The sequence below is a fragment of the Astatotilapia calliptera genome, chromosome 19, assembly GCF_964374335.1.
Source record: "Astatotilapia calliptera chromosome 19, fAstCal68.1, whole genome shotgun sequence".
NCBI classification, from domain to species: domain Eukaryota; kingdom Metazoa; phylum Chordata; class Actinopteri; order Cichliformes; family Cichlidae; genus Astatotilapia; species Astatotilapia calliptera.
Window position 1 is genome coordinate 19,455,119 of NC_137440.1, and position 22,095 is coordinate 19,477,213.

General features: G+C 38.2%; 2 protein-coding genes across 3 annotated transcripts in view; one reads left to right on the plus strand and one right to left on the minus strand.

Moving 5' to 3' along the window:
- ccdc177 (coiled-coil domain containing 177) overlaps positions 1-6,635 on the minus strand; it is a 170,051-nt gene extending 163,416 nt beyond the window's left edge. For both annotated transcript variants that reach the window (XM_026152108.2, XM_080293706.1), the window contains exon 1: positions 6,339-6,635. The gene's annotated coding sequence lies outside the window, so the exon portion shown is untranslated. The remainder of the gene's footprint in view (positions 1-6,338) is intronic.
- LOC113011536 (M1-specific T cell receptor beta chain) lies at positions 1,273-21,792 on the plus strand. The gene is made up of 8 exons (XM_080293723.1): positions 1,273-1,336; positions 1,488-1,787; positions 8,028-8,034; positions 19,386-19,435; positions 20,575-20,925; positions 21,012-21,038; positions 21,231-21,337; positions 21,456-21,792. The coding sequence occupies exons 1-8, from the start codon at positions 1,288-1,290 to the stop codon at positions 21,480-21,482; spliced, it is 918 nt and encodes a 305-aa protein (XP_080149849.1). The 5' UTR covers positions 1,273-1,287; the 3' UTR covers positions 21,483-21,792.
- Positions 21,793-22,095: the final 303 nt, after the last annotated feature.

Below are 22,095 nucleotides of genomic sequence, written 5' to 3' on the forward strand. Positions count from 1 at the left end.
GTCCTATTCCTATCAAACAGAAAGAGCTTCTAGCTCTTCAGTGGAACCCCCTCTGACTATTCAGGCAACCTTTTCAGTTAGCCTTGATAAAATGTAGTCTTCTCTAGCATTCTCTTCTGTCACACAACTCTTTGCCTCCTTCACTACATCCATAAATATTCTCTGTGATCTTCTTGCTGCGTGATAGCTCCAATATTAAACATCAACATTAAAAATCCCCCAATCACTCAACCTGAGCTATCCCTCTGATGTACTCGTATCTGATTTTGTCCATTCTGGTCACTCCCAATGAAAACCTTAACATTTTCAACTCTGTCACCTCCAGCTCAGCCTCCTGTCTTTGCGTTAGTGCTACTCACTCCAAACCATGTTGTAAACCTTCCCTTTTCCTCTCGCTGCTGTCCGTGTGTCACACAAGACTTTGTCTAAATAAAACGACTGAACAGCAGAGAGCAGTGACAACACATGAAAATGCTAAGATAGCTCCTCCCTCTTCTTAACACATGTGTACAATAAAGAAACATGTAATGTCAGAGTGTCTTCATTGACACCTCTGTATATCTATCTCCAAGTCAGTTACATAGATCATTGCTATTTAAGGATTTTCACCAGTAAAGTTTTGAAATGTTTGGAATTTTGGTTTTGTCTTTGCTCACAGGTAGGTAGAAAAAAAAAAAGATATGTGTACTTTCTCATAACAATATTAATCCTTCCTGTGATCCTTCAGTTTGTTTTTTGTCCTCTAGACTGTGCGCTGTCATCACTTGTGATTCAGCAAACACCTTTAAATCTTCTGATAAAACCAGAACAACAACAAGCCCAGATCGAATGCTACCATGGAGAGAGTGGCTATCCCTACATGTACTGGTACCAGCATAAGTCAGCAGCAGGAGGCCAGCGAACAATGGCCCTGATTGGGCGGCTTGAATATGGTGCCCCAACTCTTGAAAAGACCTTTAAAAGCAAATTTAACATAACAGGCCATGCAACGGCCAAAGCTCATCTTGAAATCTCCAATGTTAATCCAGCAGACACAGCACAATACTTCTGTGCTGCGAGTCGGCACAGTGTTTCAACTCCTCTGCCTGCTTTACAAAAACTGGTGGCTCACAGCATCAAAACCACACCTGGATGATTGATAAAGGAGGCGTGACAGTTCTAAAGTCTGCCTTCACACAATCTTTCTGTCTTTGCTCAGATTCTGATGTCATTTCCTCCACAGATATCTAACTACAGTGTTGGCTCTGCTGAATTTCCACCCATTCAAATTCCTGTTCTAAAGACAAAATGACTCCTTGCATCACCACCCTGACTTTCTTGATTATCTCAGCAGCAGGTAAAGTTTATCAACACAAAGACAAAAACATACTCTAAATGTTCACACTTTCCTTGCCTTTTCTTTTTACCTGTATTAAGTCCATTCAATGAATGTAAATATTATTACCATATAGATGATAAGAGATATATTTCTGCTTACTGTGTTTCAGGTGTTTCTGAATCTGTTCTGATCACTCAGTGGCCCCATTACATCTCTAACCCTTCCAATGGCTTGGCAAAGATGCACTGCTACCAGAATGACACAGACTATCAATATCTGTACTGGTATAAACAGCCTAGAGGAAAAAGTTTCCAGCTAATTGTGGCTACTGTAGCTGGAATTTCACAGTTCGAAGAGGGATTCAAATCTGGTTTTCAGGCAGAGAAAAATGACAAGCAGTGGTCTCTGACAATAACCAGTATTCAGGAAAAAGATGAGGCTGTTTATCTCTGCGCTGCAAGGCTACACGGTACTGTGGCAGACCTCAGAAGCATGACAAAAACATCTGACTCAAGCATAAGTAATCGACTTGAGGGGGTGGGGGGAAACCACACTGTGGAGAAGATAATAACAGCAATTTTTACCATCAAGTTTGTTAAGTAAATAAAAAGGTAAGAAAATGTTTTCTAAAATATTAAAACACTATCTGCATTTTTTCCCCAAAATAATGTTCTTACACATGGATATTTTCCTCAGACTAAGCCGCTTGTGATGATGCAAGGTGTTTTAAATAAATCCTGCCAATAGATGGAAGCACAGCACATGGCATAAGCCCTTTACAATGGGAGTTTAGTGGTGAGATAAGCAGCAGATACTCACTAAACGAACCCTCCTCCCTCTTTACACTGAGCCTTTTTATGAGCAACCAACCATTCTCCCATCAGTGCTTAACTATGTCTTCAACTGTTCTCCTCCTCATCTGGTTTTCATGTAAGATCTTAAATTTCAACTAAATTAAATACAAAATGTACAAATTTGAATACTGTACTGACTCATTGTAAACTGTTTTTTGTTCTCTTTGCAGGTCAGGCGAGCGCAGTTATATTTCAGCAGTCTCCTCCACAGATAGTGGATAAGAATCAAGAGATCCAGATAAACTGCAAGCATAACGATAGCTCCCTTCTAATAATGCTCTGGTATCAGCAATTAAAGGAGAATACATCCATGACCCTCATTGGGTCTGGATATTATCAACAGTCCCAAAGTTATGAGGGTGAATTTGAAAAACAATTTACCGTCGCAAGGAGCAGCACAGTAGAAGGAACTCTGACAATAAAAAACACTGACGTGTCGCACTCGGCTGTTTATTTCTGCGCCGCCAGCACACAGTGATGTGGTTTAATGCTGCTCCCTCACTAAAAACCCTCAGCATTTTTCTGCAAGTGAGGTGTTGTACATGTACACATAGCTTTTTGCTGGTTTTCCTTAGAGTTGCAGCGGGAAACAGATGGACTTGATTCTTCCATAGCTTGCTTCCAAGCTTTTTTTTTTATAAAAATGAACAGAATCAATTTAGACTAATACAAAGTGCACTGCAGCATAACTTAGGCAGCAAAACTTAGAGAGGGCAGTCTATCCCATCCATCAAATATTTCTGCTCTCACTCTGTCACAAATCACCCCTGACACTTATCTCCAGCCACTCCACGCTGACTACACTCTGTTTCTTACCTCTCCTGTGCACTGCTGGATGGTTGGAAATAACTTTTCCAATCTGGAAATCATAGCAATACAGACACAAACAACTTTCATAATGAACTTCCATACTCAGGCAACTTGTTCTTTGGGCAGATACCACCACAGAAGAGCGGTGTGTGGCATTCATCACCAACAACCCCTCAAAAATGTAACTTATGCCTCTCTCTTAAAATGGATAAGGGAACTCATTGCATGCTATTTTAGAAGATGCCTGGATATCTGTTACACCAATAGATGGAAACACAGCACATGACATGAGGCCCGTATAACAGGAGTGATGAACTAAGCACAACAAACATTCTCCTCCCCCTTTACCCTGAGCCTCTTTTTAAAATGAGCAATCACCTTCTCCCATCAGTGTTTGAAAATGTCTTCACCTAGTCTTCTTGTCATCATTTGGTTTTCGTGTAAGATCTTAAATTTCAATTTGAACTCCCAAAATAATCACTTAAATGCAAATACATTACTGACTCGTTGTAAACTGTTTTTCGTTCTCTTTGCAGGTCAGGCGAGCGCAGTTATATTTCAGCAGTCTCCTCCACAGATAGTGGATAAGAATCGAGAGGTCCAGATAAACTGCAAGCATGATGATAGCTCCCTTGTAATAATGTTCTGGTATCAGCAAAGAAAGGAGAATACGTCCATGACCCTCATTGGCTCTGGATATTATCAACAGTCCCAAAATTATGAGGGTCAATTTAAAGAACAATTTACCCTCACGAGGAACAGCACAGTAGAAGGAACTCTGACAATAAAAAAAACAGACGTGTCGCACTCGGCTGTTTATTTCTGCGCTGCCAGCACACAGTGATGTGGTTTAATGCTGCTCCCTCACTAAAAACCCTCAGCATTTTCTGCAAATGAGCTGTTGTACATGCAAACATAGCTTTTTGCTGGTTTTCCTTAGAGTTGCAATGATAAACAAGAGGACTGGATTCCTCCATAGATTGCTTCTATTAAACATGGTTTTAATAAAAATGAACAGAAAGCACTTTAATTTAGACTACATATAAAGTGCACTGAATCATAACTTATGTAACATAACTTAGAGAGGGCAGTCCATCCCACCCATTAAATGTTTCTGCTCTCATTCTGTCACAAATCGCCCCTGATACTGGTCTCCACCCACTCCACGCTGACTACACTCTCTTCTTACCTCTCCTGTGCACTGCTGGATGGTTGGAAATATTTTTTTCCAATCTGGAAATCATAGCAATACACACACAACTTTCATACTGAACATCCATTCTCAGGCAACTTGTTCATTGGGCAGATACCACCACACTGTGCAGAAGAGCACAGTGTGGCATTCATCACTAACAACTCCTCAAAAATGTAAGTTATGCCTCTCTCTTAATAATGGTTAAGGAACTTGATGCATGCTATTTTAGAAGATGCCTGGATTTCTGTTACACCAATAGATGGAAACACAGCACATGACATGAGGCCCGTATAACAGGAGTGATGAACTAAGCACAACAAACACTCTCCTCCCCCTTTACCCTGAGCCTCTTTTTAAAATGAGCAATCACCTTCTCCCATCAGTGTTTGAAAATGTCTTCACCTAGTCTTCTTGTCATCATCTGGTTTTCATGTAAGATCTTAAATTTCAATTTGAACTCCCAAACAATCAATTAAATGCAAATACTGTACTGACTCATTGTAAACTGGTTTTTGTTCTCTTTGCAGGTCGGGCGAGTGCAATTATATTTCAGCAGTCTCCTTCACAGATAGTGAATAAGAATCTTGAGGTCCATATAAACTGCAAGCATGATGACAGCACCCGTATATTAATGCTCTGGTATCAGCAATTAAAGGAGAATACATCCATGACCCTCATTGGCTTTGGATATTATCAACAGTCCCAAAGTTATGAGGGTCAATTTAAAGAACAATTTACCCTCACGAGGAACAGCACAGTAGAAGGAACTCTGACGATAAAAAACACTGACGTGTCGCACTCGGCTGTTTATTTCTGCGCTGCCAGCACACAGTGATGTGGTTTAATGCTGCTCCCTCACTAAAAACCCTCAGCATTTTCTGCAAGTGGGGTGTTATAGATGTGCACATGAAGTCATATTCTTAGAGTAGCAGAACAAACCAAGGGGACAGCATTTTTCCATATCTTAGTTCTAATGTTTGTTACTGTATGTAATGAAATAAAGAGAAAAAGTTAACTTTGACTAATAATTTTATCACACATACTGCAGCATAGCTTATGTATCTTTTGCTGTTTAAACCCAGAGATGATGGAAAGAGTGAAACAGAACCAGAATCAGGAGGGTTTTATTTACAGTTACAATGATAGTGCTTTTATAGTAATGTCTTACTGTTAACAGAGAAAGCTCCTAAAACTAAAATCCTACAACACATACATTAAGCTTAAGAAAATGTAGAATTTGGTAGGAGTATGCATGTATTATACAAAAATATTTAAATATTAAGGGAACAACAATCTGTGCCACATTATAGATTTGCAGTCCTGGATAACTGCAATACTTTCTGCATTGATGACTGACCCTGTACTTTCTTCCTCATTCAAACATGCAGGCCAGAAGGGGGAAAAAAGAAAAAAAGGAACCACTGAATTTAGTGCAGCCTCTTATAACAGCAAAACGGTCCAGTGCATTCTTCTAACTGCTTATGAGATTTACATGGTAGTGAGGAATAGGTTTTGACTATGACTGCAAACAAATTTACTTCACTAATCAATAATTCGGGGTTTTCTTGATTCAACAGCCCTCTTCAGGTCATCCCAGAGCATTTCAAGGCACATTCAGCACTATATGACTTGGCTGTTCCAAAACATGCATGTTCTTCGTTGAAGTAATTCTGTGTTTGTTTTATTTAGGTTCTTCTGGTTATTGTTAGACCAACTCCTCCTAAGCTACAGTCACAAACTGCTCAGTTCACAGAACAGAACATTTTCGTGCATCACTCAGGTGTGATCTTTGTAAGATGCCCACTCTAAAGTAGGGCAATAAAGGTCTTAATAAGCAACAAAAATGAAGCCCATCCAAAATCAATTTGTACCTGCAGTATGTTAAAAATTCAGCTGACATAGGTTGTTGATTAGTGAGTGCTGCATGGCTCTAAGTAATGAGGTCGTTGGTTGAAGCTTGATTCAAAGTTGTTGTGCCACTGAAGAACTTCAGATTCTTCGGCTTTTCCCGACTTTCTTTAGAATGACATTTAACTACTTTGCTGTACACAAAAACCAAAAGCATTAGCAAGCTGAAATTAGCAGGGCTAAATGTTACCTTAGCATTAAACACTTGATGAACAACGACTACTACATGTTACCAAAGTAAATGGGGGCTTACCTTGGTAAGAAAATAAAACAGCATCAGCTTTCCGGAAATAAGTAGCCTTTCAGAAAACTCCCAGTCCGCAGGTGGATGTTGGTGTGTGAGAAAAGCTGCAGGAAAGGGGACTGGGAAGGATCCTCCACGCAACCCCTCTAAGGAGAAATTACTAAACTATACGCTTTAGAAATACAGTACAGAATATTAGGCCTGTTTATGATACTGGATATATTCTACTAGGTAAGGGGTTAGAAATTAGGCAACTGAGAGGCATAAACCAATGCAGAACTTAATTTAAAAGACTTAATTTAAAAGAAATGAAAAAAACGTGGGCTCTGAGTCTGATTAGGTCTAACCCTGCAGCTACAGGACATTCATGCAGCCACGCCTCCTGCAGCCGCGTACAGGGCCCTGTTTCAGGAAGCCGGTTTAGTGGAAAAACTGAGTAAGTATACCCTGAGTTAACGAAAACTCTGGGTTTTCGGTTTCACAAAGCGAGTTCAGCTGCAGCCTGAGTGAGTCACTATGACGACACACGCCGTGAAGCTAACCTGCCCCCTAGCAGGTTTACCACAACTAACCCTGACTGTCTCCGCCCCTTTGTCGGAAACCTGACAGTAGGAAGTCTCAGACATGGCGTGTCCCTTCCTTGAAGAGCCGGTAGATATCGAAGCCCAAATTCTCCGCAGAGCTCTCCGCCGGGAGAGAGTGATTCGAGCGCGTCTGGACATCTTACCTGATGATTTTCTGTGTGAACGTTACCGTTTCTCAGCACAATCTATAATTTATTTGGATAACATCCTCAGGCCATATATTACGCATGTGACACATCGCGGACATGCTCTCAGTTCTGTACATATTATTTGTATTGCACTTCGGTTTCTTGCAAACGGGAGCTTTCTGTATAATATTGGTGACGCTGAGCACGTTTCCAAGGCTACCGTCTGTCGGGCAGTCAGGAATGTTACAGTTGCACTGAAACGTCTCCTGTACTCGTGTGTGGTGTTCCCCGGTCATAGACCCACAAGATTTATCAAAGAGGGATGCCACAAAATTGCAGGTATCAGGATGAACAAAACTTAATTTATGATGTGGTGATACTTGAACTACTACTTAAATTTTACATTTATTTTCAGGGTTCCCAGGCGTGATTGGCTGTATAGATGGTACTCACATTCCAATTATTGCTCCTTCAGTAAATGAAGGAGACTATGTGAACAGGAAGTCTTTCCACAGCATTAATGTACAGGTACATAGTTCCCTGTAGCATTTCAAACTAACAAATTATTTCATCATAGTAATGGATGCTAATTTGTGTTCTCTGCACTGTGAAGATCATATATGATGCTGCCAACATTATCACAAATGTGGAAGCCAAGTGGCCAGGCTCTGTCCATGACTCACAAATATTCCGTGAATGTACACTGAGCACAAAATTTGGACATGGTGAGTTGAAAATACTTTAAAATATATAAAGACCAATTGCTTCAGGGACATTTGAACTGAAGTGTATCCTTCTGTCTTAGGAGAGTTCACTGGCTACTTGCTTGGTGATAGGGGGTATCCATGTTTACCCTATTTGCTTACCCCTTACCCTGACCCTGAACCGGGCCCACAGCAGCGATATAATCTGGCTAATTGCAGGACAAGAGCCAGAGTTGAAATGACTATCGGAATGCTTAAGGCCCGGTTCCAGTGCCTGCAAAGACTCAGGGTCACCCCAGAAAGGGCATGTGACATTATTGTGGCATGTGTGATTCTTCACAACATTGCCACAATTAGAGGAGAACACTGTCCTTCTGAACCAAACATCAGCAGTGATCCAAACCATGAACATCCTGACCCTCCCACGGACATACAAGATGGAAGAGCAGTCAGAGACACCATATGTCACAATCATTTCTTTTGACCCATCACCTCAACATGTTGAAAGAAGAATAAACAGATTTTTTGTTCAACTGGCTTTATTGGTCGCCTGTGTTTCCTGTACACAAAGTATTAAAAGATGTAAACCTCATAAAGTGTCTCTGTTGCTTCCTCCTCTGTAACAGCTGTCAATGTTTCTTCATTATTTTCCTGTAGTAAAGAAATAGACAACATTGCTGTTCTACTGTAAACTCATATAATCTGTGGAGTATTACTCACAACTGCATGTTGGTCTGGCTCAACAGGAGGCTGCACCAGATGCAGTACACCATCACCATCAACTGATAGAATATGAGGTTTATACAGGTCACTTATAACTTACAAGGGACCAAATGGCAATTAACAAACATACCAATCACCTTACACTTCATTGTCATTATGCTCTCAAAGACAACCAAGACTGAGGCAAGGCAAAATCAGTAGGAAAATAACTTCACTACAAAATAATCCATTATGGTAAAGAGTTTATCAAATGAATGAGTAGCACTGCGAAGGTGACTGTGAAGAAAGGATGTATGCACATCATGTATTATTTTGAATTTACCCCCTATGTAGGCACTTGTGTCTTGCGGGGTTATTGACTCAGAGGATGTCCCCGCAGAGATGCCTTCGGCCACAGGGCGCCCACTGTTTTGGCTGAGGGCCAACTGCTCAGGCTCTGTGAGTGGTGGTGGTGGAGGACCCCCACCTGTTTTTCGGGCCTGCGCTTTTTTTCTGTTGGCTATAACGGGTCACATTTGAGCATACAGAGTAAGCAAATATGTACTTGTAATGTGCTCAGATAATTTCAATAAGTGCTTACAGACAGAAAATTAATGTAGCCTCTAACTGCAATTGATTTACATGGGACAAACAGACCAAGCACTATGGCTCATAATACAATTACACCTTACCTGTTTGGACTATATTTTTATATTTCATTTTTACTTGCTGCCAGGAACGTTTGGGTCCTGTTGGGTTGCACCTGCGCTCACATCACGTCACAAAATAAAATGTATAAAATAACAAATAAAATAACATATGATAAAATAACGTGTTAAATGGGTGGAAATCCCTCGATCAATGTTTAAATTAACACTCACGCATTGACTCTGTCGGCTATGTTTTGCCATGCATGCTCACTTTCTTTTGCAGCTGTCGCTGTGTTACTTTTTTCCGCGGAATTTGCATGTTATCGGCATATGCTGCCATCAGAATTTCGGCCTCAAGCGCTGTGAAATACATTGACCGCGCCTTCTTTCCCTCCGTCTCCATGGTGACTCGCTTAATCTGTGCTCCGCTTATCAGGGCTTTATGTATCCTCGTCCGCGCGCTTCACTTGGGGTTAAAGCAACTCCGCCTTGATTGAACTAATTGTTATCAGCCTTTCTGAAACGGAATATTCCGAGTTGGACAGTTCGGGGTTACTCAACCGTGAGTGTCGTTTTTCACTCTGAGTTTTCCAAACCGGCTTCCTGAAACAGGGCCCAGGTGACCGCTGGGTGTGTCCATCAGAGAGGCAAGCGCTGGGTCAAAATGTTGGTGTCAACAAAACAGACAAACAAATAATTTGATGCGTTTGTATACATGTGTTGTCTTACGTTGCTCTGTTTTCTTCTGGCTGGGTTTTTTTTAACAGCTCCTTATTCTTATTCTATACTTCTGTTACTATGATTTTCGCTGAATAGCAGGAAAGTGTGATACTAACGTGAGTTTTAAAATAGAATCGCTATAGTCACTAAATGTTGCTTTCGAAGTTTAGCTCGAAGTAAACCTGGGCCCTATTTCAAGAAGCCGGTTTAGTGCAAACTCTGAGTAAGTATACCCTGAGTTAACGAAAACTCTGGGTTTTCGGTTTCACAAAGCGAGTTTAGATTAATTCTGACTGAGTTACTATAACGACACACTCCGTGAAGCTAACCTGCTCCCCAGCAGGATTACTGCAACTAACCCTGACTGTCCTCGCCGCTTTGTCGGAAACCTGACTGTAGGAAGTGTCAGACATGGCGTGCCCTTCCTTGAAGAGCCAGTAGATGTTGAAGCCCAAATTCTCCGCAGAGCTCTCCGCCGGGAGAGAGTGATTAGAGCGCGTTCGGACATTTTATCATTTCCTGATGATTTCCTGTGTGAACGTTACCGTTTTTCAGCACAATCTATAATTTATTTGAATAACATCCTCAGGCCTAATATTGCTCATGTGACACATCGCGGACATTCTCTCAGTTCTGTACATATTATTTGTATTGCACTTCGTTTTTTTGCAAACGGGAGCTTTCTGTATAATATTGGTGACGCTGAGCACGTTTCCAAGGCTACCGTCTGTCGGGCAGTCAGGAATGTTACAGTTGCACTGAAACGTCTCCTGTACTCGTTTGTGGTGTTCCCCGGTCATAGACCCACAAGATTTTTCAAAGAGGGATTCCACAAAATTGCAGGTATCAGGATGACCAAAACTCAATTCATGATGTGGTGATACTTGAACTACTACTTAAATTTTACATTTATTTTCACGGTTCCCAGGCGTGATTGGCTGTATAGATGGCACTCACATTCCAATCATTGCTCCTTCAGTAAATGAAGGAGACTATGTGAACAGGAAGTCTTTCCACAGCATTAATGTACAGGCACATAGTTCCCTGTAGCATTTCAAACTAACAAATTATTTCATTATAGTAATGGATGCTAATTTGTGTTCTCTGCACTGTGAAGATCATATGTGATGCTGCCAACATTATCACAAATGTGGAAGCCAACTGCTCAGCCTCTGTGAGTGGTGGTGGTGGAGGACCCCCACCTGTTTTTCGGGCCTCCGCTTTTTTTTTCTAGTGGCTATAACGGGTCACATTTGAGCATACAGAGTAAGCAAATGTGTACTTGTAATGTGCTCAGATAATTGCAATAAGTGCTCACAGAAAGAAAATTAATGTAGCCTCTAACTGCAATTGATTTACATAGGACAAACAGACCAAGCACTATGGCTCATAATACAATTACACCTTACCTGTTTGGACTATATTTTTATATTTCATTTTTACTTGCTGCCAGGAACGTTTGGGTCCTGTTGGGTTGCACCTGCGCTCACATCACGTCACAAAATAAAATGTATAAAATAAAATAAAATAGAATAGAATAACGTGTTAAATGGGTGGAAATCCCTAGATCAATGTTTAAATTAACACTCACGCATTGACTCTGTCGGCTATGTTCTGCCATGCATGCTCCCTTTCTTTTGCACATGCTGCATAAATTATTACACAAATCTCCAAAGACTGCAGTTTCTTCTTTAAAGTTGGAAAAGTAAAATTTGAAATGTACATCAAAAATTTGAGAAGCACTGATTAAATTTCAGAATCGATCATGCTTTTTTATGTAATAAAAAAGAAAATCAATTCTAATTGTGCTGAAGCATTATTAACCATAAGCCCTACCATAACAAGAACCCTGCTCTGCAGTTGCTATTCAGTGTCCACTAGGAGACTGCTGAACTGCAGAGAAAGCTGTAAGAACCTATGAAATGTGAAAGTGAGTGAAGGCTTTGTGGTAAAATAAGAGGAGGATGATCTGAACTCATTTTAGAAGCTTTGATTGCAGAACACAGTGAATGACACATGCAGCTCTTCAGCCCAACAGCAGACTAAATGGTTCTGACTGTAATGGTTCTTACATTTTCCCCCTAAGTGTATAATAATGATCATGATGTACGCTTTTTTGGTTGCAGTACTAATCTTCTCCAGTAAGTACTTTAAATTCAGAGATAAATATTTTCCTGTGCTGAAGATTTTACATGCTCACTTGTTGCCTTTCATCTTGTTTTCCAGATTTCTCCTTCAGTGTAAAAATCAAACAGGATCCATTTCTAAACAGTCACATTGGAGATCAGTCTGCAACTTTGTCCTGTAGTCAAGATGAGGATAATTCCTACATGTTTTGGTACAGACAAAGCAAGAGTGGGAAAATAGAGCTAATAACCTATTCTCTTGGTGAAAAAGTGTGGGACACTGAAGCTCCTTTCGACAAATCCAAGTACAGTATGTCCCGGCCTTCCCTCCTGAGGTCCTCTCTGCAGATACACTCAGTTGCGGCTGGAGACTCAGCTGTTTATTACTGTGTCTCTAGAAGAGCACAATGGCTCAGAAAGCCTCTGCAGCTAAACAACAACCCGAAGAGAAAAGAAGGAAGATCTGAGAGTGGATTAAAGTGTCAAACTCTGACCAGAATTTTGTTTTAGAGGCGAAAAAGATATACAACTTTGTCTTCAACTGTTAAAACACTTCAAACTTTGAAATATATCTTGAAAAGAAAAACATTCATGAATTCAGATACTTCTCAAAGGGTACAAAAACTACCTCTCCACACTTTGTTTCTGCAAACCTCATAAAGCTGATCTTTTCAGATAAGAGAACAGGTGCATTAGCAGTGTGAGGCTTATACAATATTACCCTTTTCAGCATCATCTGAGTCACTCTGTGCTCAAACCAGCACCTTATTAAATATTTTGGCTCTGTGTACAGCCTGGCATGATAAAACTATATCAACTTTACACTGACCTCTACAGGGTTAATCATGCATTACACTTAGAGGATTACATTTAAATGACACAGGTACTATCAAGCTGAATGGTAGAATATCATGAAGAGTAAATCTTGTGTATCATATTAGTCCTGTAGCACAGATGATTTTATTATTTAGGAATTCATAATGGCAAAGCAACGAAGAAATAGAAATTAGAAAAGAAAAAGGATTCACACACATTAATGAGTTATAGAAATATATATACTTCTTTATAAACATTATAATGACTGATAGGCGAGGTGAAAAAAACCTGGCCTTCTCTTTTTACAGTGGAGAGAAACTTTGTCTCTTGGGATTTGTTTTGGTTGTTTTGTTTAGTTGGCATGTAGCTACACGTTGTTTGAGACAGCCACCTGACACTCCGGGACAGCAGTGGTCTCTCCCATCAGAATAATGCATCACACCATAAAAACTGCACAGGAATGACTTGATCAATAATAAAGAGCTCCAAGGACTTTCCAACCCACAACCAACAGGATCCAAAAGATCCAAGGGATCCTTGTATATGACAGATTTTTGTTGCCACTTGGGGGCAGAAGTACAAGCTGTTGTTATGGTATTGTTGTTGACTAATGTAGACTACCTACACACCCAGCGTACACAGAGCACCAGTAGCATTCATATGGAGTTTTCCTCACGCACATAATTGATTTCTTTTAGCTAAGAAGGAAATATTTGGTCCATTATCTTTAATGTTCAGCAGCAAAAGGAGAACACTGTCCTCTCTGTAGTGCTTTACAACTAGTGTTGATTTTTAGATCCTGAAAAAGAAATTCAAAAAATGAGACTGGGGATATGCTTAAAATTGCAGCCATATCCACCAGAAGAATGAGCTAAAAAAAAAAAATCAATAATACTTTTTAAAGAAGCCATTTACTTATTCTTTAAGGAGACATTAAAAAGCTATAATGCTTCTTTAAGCCCTTAAAGTTTAGTGATTTATATTTGATACGTTCAGTTTTTGAGAATTGAGTTTCTGAGACTTTAGTGTGAATATTTTACTCCCCAAAAAACCTAAATAAATTCCACAATACATTTTAAGCATTAAAAAACAACAACAAAAAACAAGATGCAGCAAATACAAATTAAAAGTCATATGTGGAAATTCAAATTTTAACAAATTCAAACAAATTTGTCAAGTGGTCAAATGCTCCATTTGAAAAGTAGAGAATTTTCTGGTAATTATTTTATGGTTTAGGCTTTAAAGAGTCTGAGAACTATCTGTGGATCACACAGAAAATGAAAACCTTCCAATAACAATACACCAGGTCATCCGAACCACTGAGAAAATACTAAATGTAGAGTTTTGACCTTGGTTTGTATTATAAAGAGCAATTGTGCTCTGTATTCATTTGAAAGTTAAACATTTGGAAATTGAGGGCTGAGAAATGTAAATAATGTCTTGTTGTATCTCTCAGTGAATTTTGCTTACTGATAACTGATTGGATAAAGCGCTGTGACCACCAGAGATGTCACTTCCTCTGAGCAACTACAAACACAAATAAAAAAGTCTCTTTGTGTTTTTTCTGCCCTCCCTTCCTGCTTCTTTTCTTAGCTGTCACAGAAATAGCAGCAGTCAGGTTGGAGCGCGTTCAGCCGTCAGTCAGCCCGACCTGCACAGCTGCGCTCACAGGCAGACAGAGATGGAGGCTGAGATAGGGAGAAGCGGGGTGGGGGAAGGAGAGAGGAGAGAACGAAAAAGACACAAGGTTTTTGTGTGATGCTTTTTCACCGTGGGGACAGGGGGCCACGGTGATACAATCCCATAGAGCCGTCGTACAAAAACCTCCTCCCATTGAAATGCATTGTGAAGACTGCTACATGCAACTTAAAACGTTGTTAGAGCGGAAAAATCACTAATCTGAAGGTGTCTGGGATGGAGGAACACTTTGGTAGTGAAAAGTTGTTTATATGTAGAAATTTTAATGGAAAAACATTTTTTTCTAACTTGTTGTTCATAGGAGCAGCATTAGGATGTCTGTGCTGTCATCTTGCCACACTAACCAAATTTGGACAATGTGAAGCTCACCCTCGATGTTTTAAGCCTTTAAAGACCATCTGAATTATTAGAATACATGTAAACTGGATGTTTCTGGAAAGATTTGAAAGTTTTTTGCAGAGGGCGACATCAGCGTGACTCTGGAACTGAAGCTTACTTTGGAAAAGGAACAAAACTCACTGTTTTAGGTAAGTTGGATATCTCAAAGCTTCGGTTCAGTCGATTATAATTAAAAGGGTGTAAATGTCAGCATGAGAGTGAAGGAAAAATTTGTTGTTAAAAACAGCAGAAATATTAAGCTGAACAGAGAACACTGTGAACTACAATGATCCTGCTTACTTTGGCCAAGGAACCAAGCTGACAGTTTTAGGTAAAAATTTACTTCCATTTTTTGATAAATATGACATTGGCTACAGCCTCAGTGTTAACATAAATGTTCATTAATACTAACTAAAGGTTATTCTGGTGTAAAAAGAGTTTCATGCTGAGTATTTTGCACTGTGACCAACAACTACCCTGCTTACTTTGGCAAAGGAACCAAACTGACAGTTTTAGGTAAATATTTCATTTTACTACAGTTTTTGATAAATATGACTAAACAGAGGTATCCATGAAGACTGTCCTTAGAGAAGATTCAGATACAAAAAGAGTTTCATGCTGAGTATTTTGCACTGTGACCTACACTGAACCTGCTTACTTTGGCCAAGGAACCAAACTGACAGTTTTAGGTAAATATTTCACTTCAGTACTGTGTTTTCTTATATGTCACTTTAATTAGAGCCTTAGTATAGAGAAAACTTCTAGTAAATAGGATTTTCAAAGATTAGTCAGATCTAAAAAGTTTCATGCTGAGTATTTTGCACTGTGACCACCACTGATCCTGCTTACTTTGGCAAAGGAACCAAACTGACAGTTTTAGGTAAATATTTTACTTTACTGGTGTGTTTTGTGAACTGTAACTTTGTTTAGAGCCTTAGCATTGACAGGAGTATTAGTAAAGACTATTGTCAAAGATTATTCTGATACAAAAAGAGTTTCATGCTGAGTATTTTGCACTGTGACCAACAACCAACCTGCTTACTTTGGCCAAGGAACCAAACTGACAGTTTTAGGTAAATATTTCATTTTATTTCTGTGTTCTGATGAATGTACCTTTATTCAGAAGCTTAGTACTGACAGGATTATTAGTAAAGACAATCCTCAGAGATAATTCTGGTGGAAAAACAGTTTCTTGCTGAGTGTTTTTGCACTGTGTCAGGGCAGCGAAGCTTACTTTGGAAAAGGAACAAAACTGACTGTACTAGGTAAATATTTCACTTTATTTACGTGTTCTGAAAAACGTACCTTTCATCAGAGGCTTAGTATTGACAGGATTATTAGTAAACACAATCCTCAGGCGTAAAAAGAGTTTCTTGCTGAGTGTTTTTGCACTGTGACAGACCAGCGAAGCTTACTTTGGAAAAGGAACAAAACTGACTGTATTAGGTAAATATTTCACTTCACTACTCTGTTCCAAAAATGTACCTTTCATCAGAGGCTTAGTATTGACAGGATTATAAGTAAACACAATCCTCAGGCATAAAAAGAGTTTCATGCTGAGTATTTTTGCACTGTGACAATGCTAACGAAGCTTACTTTGGCCAAGGAACCAAACTGACAGTTTTAGGTAAATATTTCACTTTATTTCTGTGTTTTGATAAATGCAATTTTGATTAGAGCCTTAGTGTTGTCAGAAGTATTATCAAAGACGTTTGTCAAAGGTTATTCTGGAACAAAAAGGGTTTCATGCTGAGTATTTTGCACTGTGAACACTGGCAATCCTGCTTACTTTGGCCAAGGAACCAAACTGACAGTTTTAGGTAAATATTTCACTTTTTCTATTGTGTTGGATGAAAATCGATTTGTTCAAAGGATTAGTAAAAGTGCTGGCAGAAGTATGAGCAAAGATTATTCCCAAAGAGAAGTGTGGTAGAGAAAGAGTTTCATGCTGAGTATTTTGCACTGTGACAAACACCGAAGCTTACTTTGGAAAAGGAACCAAACTGACTGTATTAGGTAAGTAAAGCATGGAAATAATCAAATAAATGCATGAAGATGTTCAAGGGTGAAGTTGCAAAAAGAAATGTAAGGAGCTCAGATGTTTAGAGTGCTTTTTGACATTAAGCCTGAGCGCTGTGTCGATAGAGAAGCTTATTTCGGTCAGGGAACAAAACTGACTGTTCTTGGTAAGTAAAACTTTTCTCTTACATGAATTCAACACAGAAAAAATTAAAACATGTTAAAGGGCAGCTGTTGCTTCAGATTTCTTTTCTTAATAGTAGCTTAAATGCTTAAAGAAGCAAAGTGAAAGAAGCATCGTGATGTTTTGAGCACAGATTAAGTTCACTGTGCCACTGGTAGTTATGAAGCTCTCTTCGGTGGAGGAACAAAATTAACTGTTTTAGGTAAGAAAGAAAAATTATACGTAAAGTTTGTAATAAGATTTGGGCCAGAGGAATAACTAATATAAAAAACTTTCTTACATGAGCAGCTTGGTAACAAACTTACTGTACTTGGACTCGTTATAGTCTGAGCTCAGTTCTTTTTGTTCAGAAGCTTAAACACTGTGCCAATTATGAAGCTTATTTCGGCCAGGGAACAAAACTGACTGTTCTTGGTAAGTGAAAAATCTAAATGTCTTTTCATAAACATAGTTAAACTAGTTAAAGCTGACAAAAGTGTTTCAGTAAGGGGTTTGGCATTTAAACTGGTAAAAACAACAACAACAACAAAAACGCCACCAGTCAAGCACATTTAGAGTTTTTAATTTAAAAGAAAAAGTAAAAAGAAAAGGAAAAGGAAACTTTACTATTTTTTATGAAGAAACCAAAAAAATGAAGATGCAAAGTAGAAACAACATGTTGGGCTGTTTTGAGCACTAATTAACTTCACTGTGACTCTGGTGCTGGTTCAGTGGCTTACTTTGGTGGAGGAACAAAATTAACTGTTTTAGGTAAGAAATAAAAACTATAACATGAGTATATGTATGTCTGCAGTAAGGTCTTGGATACATTAATCCAAATAAGATGTTAAAATTTCCCAACTGGAGTCATTATTAAACAAACTGTATTTGAGGTCTCTGTAGTCTCAGCTCAGGGCTTTTTGCTCTGAGGTTTAAATGCTGTGTCAGAACGAAGCTTATTTCGGGCAGGGAACAAAACTAACTGTTCTTGGTAAGTGACGAATCAAAATTTATTCTCATAAACCTGTCAAAGTAAAAGCAGTTAAAGCTGAAAAAAGTGTTACAGTAAGGTGTTTGGCATTTAAACCTGTAAAAATATATGTAGACTTTTACTTTGAAGAAAAGTAAAAGGAAACTTCATTAGTTTTTATGAAGAAGATTAAATGAAATGAAGATGCAAAGTAGAAACAGCATGTTGGGCTGTTTTGAGCACTAATTAACTTCACTGTGACACTGGTACTGGTGCAGAGGCTTACTTTGGTGGAGGAACAAAATTAACCATTTTAGGTAAGAAATAAAAACTATACATGAGTATATGTATGTCTGCAGTAAGGTCTTGGATACATGAATCCAAACATGTTATTTTAGTTATCCCTGGAGTGGAGTCTTTTTTGAACAAGCTTAATATGTTTGAGTTCTCCGTAGTCTCAGCTCAGGGCTTTTTGCTCTGAGGTTTAAATGCTGTGTCAGTATGAAGCTTATTTCGGGCAGGGAACAAAACTAACTGTTCTTGGTAAGTGACGAATCAAAATTTATTCTCATAAATGTTTCAAATTAAAACCAATTAAAGAATAAGTGTTGCCTGAATGTTGCCCGTTATATTACACTTATAAAAAACTTAAAAGAGCAGTGCAGCATATGTGGGATTTTTAAATTAAAGAAAAGTAACATTTAGTTCATTAAAAGTAAGCAAAGTATTAAGAAACAAAGCAGAAGCAGCATGTGTTGAGCTGTTTTGAGCACTGATCAGGTGCACTGTGACTCTGGTACTTCAGAGGCTCACTTTGGTGGAGGAACAAAATTAACTGTTTTAGGTAAGAAAACATTTTAAAGGTCACTAAATAAAGTTGAGGACTGATTTTGTTGAGCTGCCTCTAAAACTTTAAAATCACACCAAAAACTCAGGTAGCTAAAGTCAAATTCTTTACATGTAAAAAAGTGACAGTTGGAATAATTACCATGTGGCAAAGCTAAAGAGAGGCACTAGAAAGGGTTTTTGTCACAGTACAAAGTCTCTGTGATCCTACAACGAGGCTTACTTTGGAGCTGGAACTAAACTCACTGTTTTAGGTAAGAAAACTTCCAACAAAAATCAGCTGGGCTTTACTCTCATGGTGTTTATATGTTGGTTGAGTGACAACATTTAGTATATGTTTCATTTATTTATTTACCTTTATGTTATGGTAGTGAAAAAAGTGGGCAATCGTTAAAGTTTAAAAGTAATTTATGTAGAAGTTTTCTTGTGCCAGGAGAAAAAAGTGTTATCTGTGTTCTCCAGTTAAAGTACTGTGCCTATGAAACATTTGGCTCTGCGCCCAGAATATTGTTCTCACACTCAGTTCTTATCAGCTCTGTGAAATACTGTGAGTTTCCAGTCAGAAGCTTATTTTGGAGCTGGAACTAAACTCACGGTTTTAGGTAAGACTATAAAAGTTATTTGGAAGATACAAACCTAGTACATGAAATACATAACAAAAGGTTTTTGTTTTGAAAGCAAAGAAGACAAGTCTGGTACAGTATTTGTGTAAAATCTTTTAAGTGATAATTATTTAGTAGTATGATATAATCAAAAAGGGATTTTACTTAGTTAATTTATGCATTTTATCTGAATTTGTGTGTTGCCACAAATTAAATCTATCTTTAAAAGCACAAAAAATAAGGTCTGCAGCTGTCAGTGCTGAAAGCTTGAGCAGTTTTTTATGCAACAGTTTATCAGTGTGAACAACTATGAACCTGCTTACTTTGGCAGTGGCACCAAACTCACAGTACTGGGTAAGAAAATGTTATTTACAAAAAAGAAATCATGTTTTTATTATCATGTAGTCTAAATCTGAAAAGTTATTGCTGAGTAAATAAATGCATTATTGTCTTGTTCAGTGATTGCTGTATTGAGTAAAGGAGTCTAAAATTTATATAACAAGATATAAAAAAAAGATAAAGATGGCAATTGAGATGCAACAGTTGTTTGAGCACAAGAGTTTGTTATACTTAATCAAATATCGTGCTCATAAGTTATCATAAAGTTGTAAAATTTGGCATTTGCACAAAAAAATGTATAAATGGCAACACTGTCTCATTTGGAAAATAATATTTTGTTAGTTGCACTAGATTAAATGAAATGAAAAGAAAGAAAAAAACCTTAAACTGTGGATGCAAATGCAATGTAAATGTTCATTGTGGTTGTTATAGTTGTGATAGTTGACTTTATATGTCCTGGCCTGATCGTGAACAAAATTTTAAAATGAATGATTGTAGTAGTCAGTTTTTAACACACCAGGCAGCAGTGTGCTCTGGCAATTATCCTGCTTATTTTGGAGAGGGCACCAAACTAACAGTTCTTGGTAAGATCACTGCAATAACAATAAATACCTGAACTCATCCTCTGCATTAATGAGTACTGAAAAGTTCTACTGTATTTTCAATGCATTAACATTTATGTCTGACTGTTGTAGAGAATTCCCAGGTACATAAATGTTGATTGATTTCTTTGTAGATCTAAAGGCAATTTTATGTCATATGTATATCATTTTGATTTTTCTTTGTCTTTGTTCTTGCAGAGCAAGATCCCATTAAACCAAAGGTAACAGTACTGGAACCCTCAGTCAATGAGTGCAAAAACAAGAAAGACAAGAAAAGGAAGAAGACCCTCGTCTGTGTGGCCACTGAGTTCTACCCTGACCATGTTAAAGTTTTCTGGCAAATCGATGGAAAGAACATTACTGATGGTGTGGCGACAGATGAAGCTGCAGAGCGCATTGAAACCCCCTCTGTATCCTATAGAATCACAAGCAGGTTGAGAGTTTCTGCTAAAGATTGGTTCACGGAGGGAAAAAACTTTTCCTGCATTGTCAGTTTCTACAATGGAACGGACACCACCAAACATTTAGGTGAAATATCTGGTGTTGAAGGTAAGTTTAGGAGCACAAAATGATCCATAATTGATGACAAGGGAAATAAATGTATTCTTTTCTAATTAATTTTATTCCTCCATTAGATAAAGAAGATAGAGGCATGGGAAGAGGTAAATACATATTTTGTGGTTTTATTACAGTTCAAATCATCATCACAGGCACAAAACTGGAAGCAGTGTATGTAAGAAACTGTAAAAACTTGAATTTGCTGCTAAAGTCTAAACAAAATCTCAACTGAAAACTGCCTCCACATAGTACACTGAACATTTCCTCTTTTTCTTCATTTTCTCATTTTTTAACAGAGAAATATTTGATGATCACAAATAAAGCCAAACTCTCCTACGCCGTTTTTATCTTCAAGAGCTGCCTCTATGGAGCCTTTGTTGGATTTTTGGTGTGGAGGCTGCAGGTTTGTTGAACATGAACTCCAATTACATTGTCCTTAAAAAAATAAAAACAACAAAAATAAAAGCAAATACAACTGTTTGCTTGGCATTAACACAGATTATCCTTTATGTGTGTTACAGAGTTCACCAGGAAAACGTAAAAAATAAGAGCTGAGCTGTGGACTGACCAAAGATTTGGGACTTGGATCATTTATGTTTTTTGTAAATAAAAATTATAAAAGATGCTGATTTTATTGCCACAACTTTGTGTGCTGCAGCCCATTTGTATAGAGGAAAAGATGCATGCAGGTCTATGCAAAAATGTTAAATCTTCATATAGTATTAAAGCTAATGCATGAAAGTAAGTTTGGCTAATTTTAGTTTTGTTTTATTGTGTTTATGAAACACTGGCTGTATTCTTGCTGAACAATTTCCACTTAATGCTTCATTTTCATATCAATAAACATTTATGAGAGGATCTTTTCAGTCATTTCTTTCCTTTTGACTTTGCCTTTCCCCCCTCTCTGCACCCACATCTCACCTCACACAGAACAAGATTTTTTCCAGAGATAAAATGCATTCTTTCCTGTTTTCAGAGAAGTCAGTTCCTTTTCTTCCTACATAATACTGAAGCATCTCAACTCAGAAAAGCTTCAGAAGTTGGTTCATTTTTGGTCATAAACATAGAAACTGAAAGGTGATGTACATTTTCTGAGAAACGTTGCTATTTTAAATACATAATGACCTTTTTAAAGTAGGCTGTTTTTCATTGTTTCTGTTT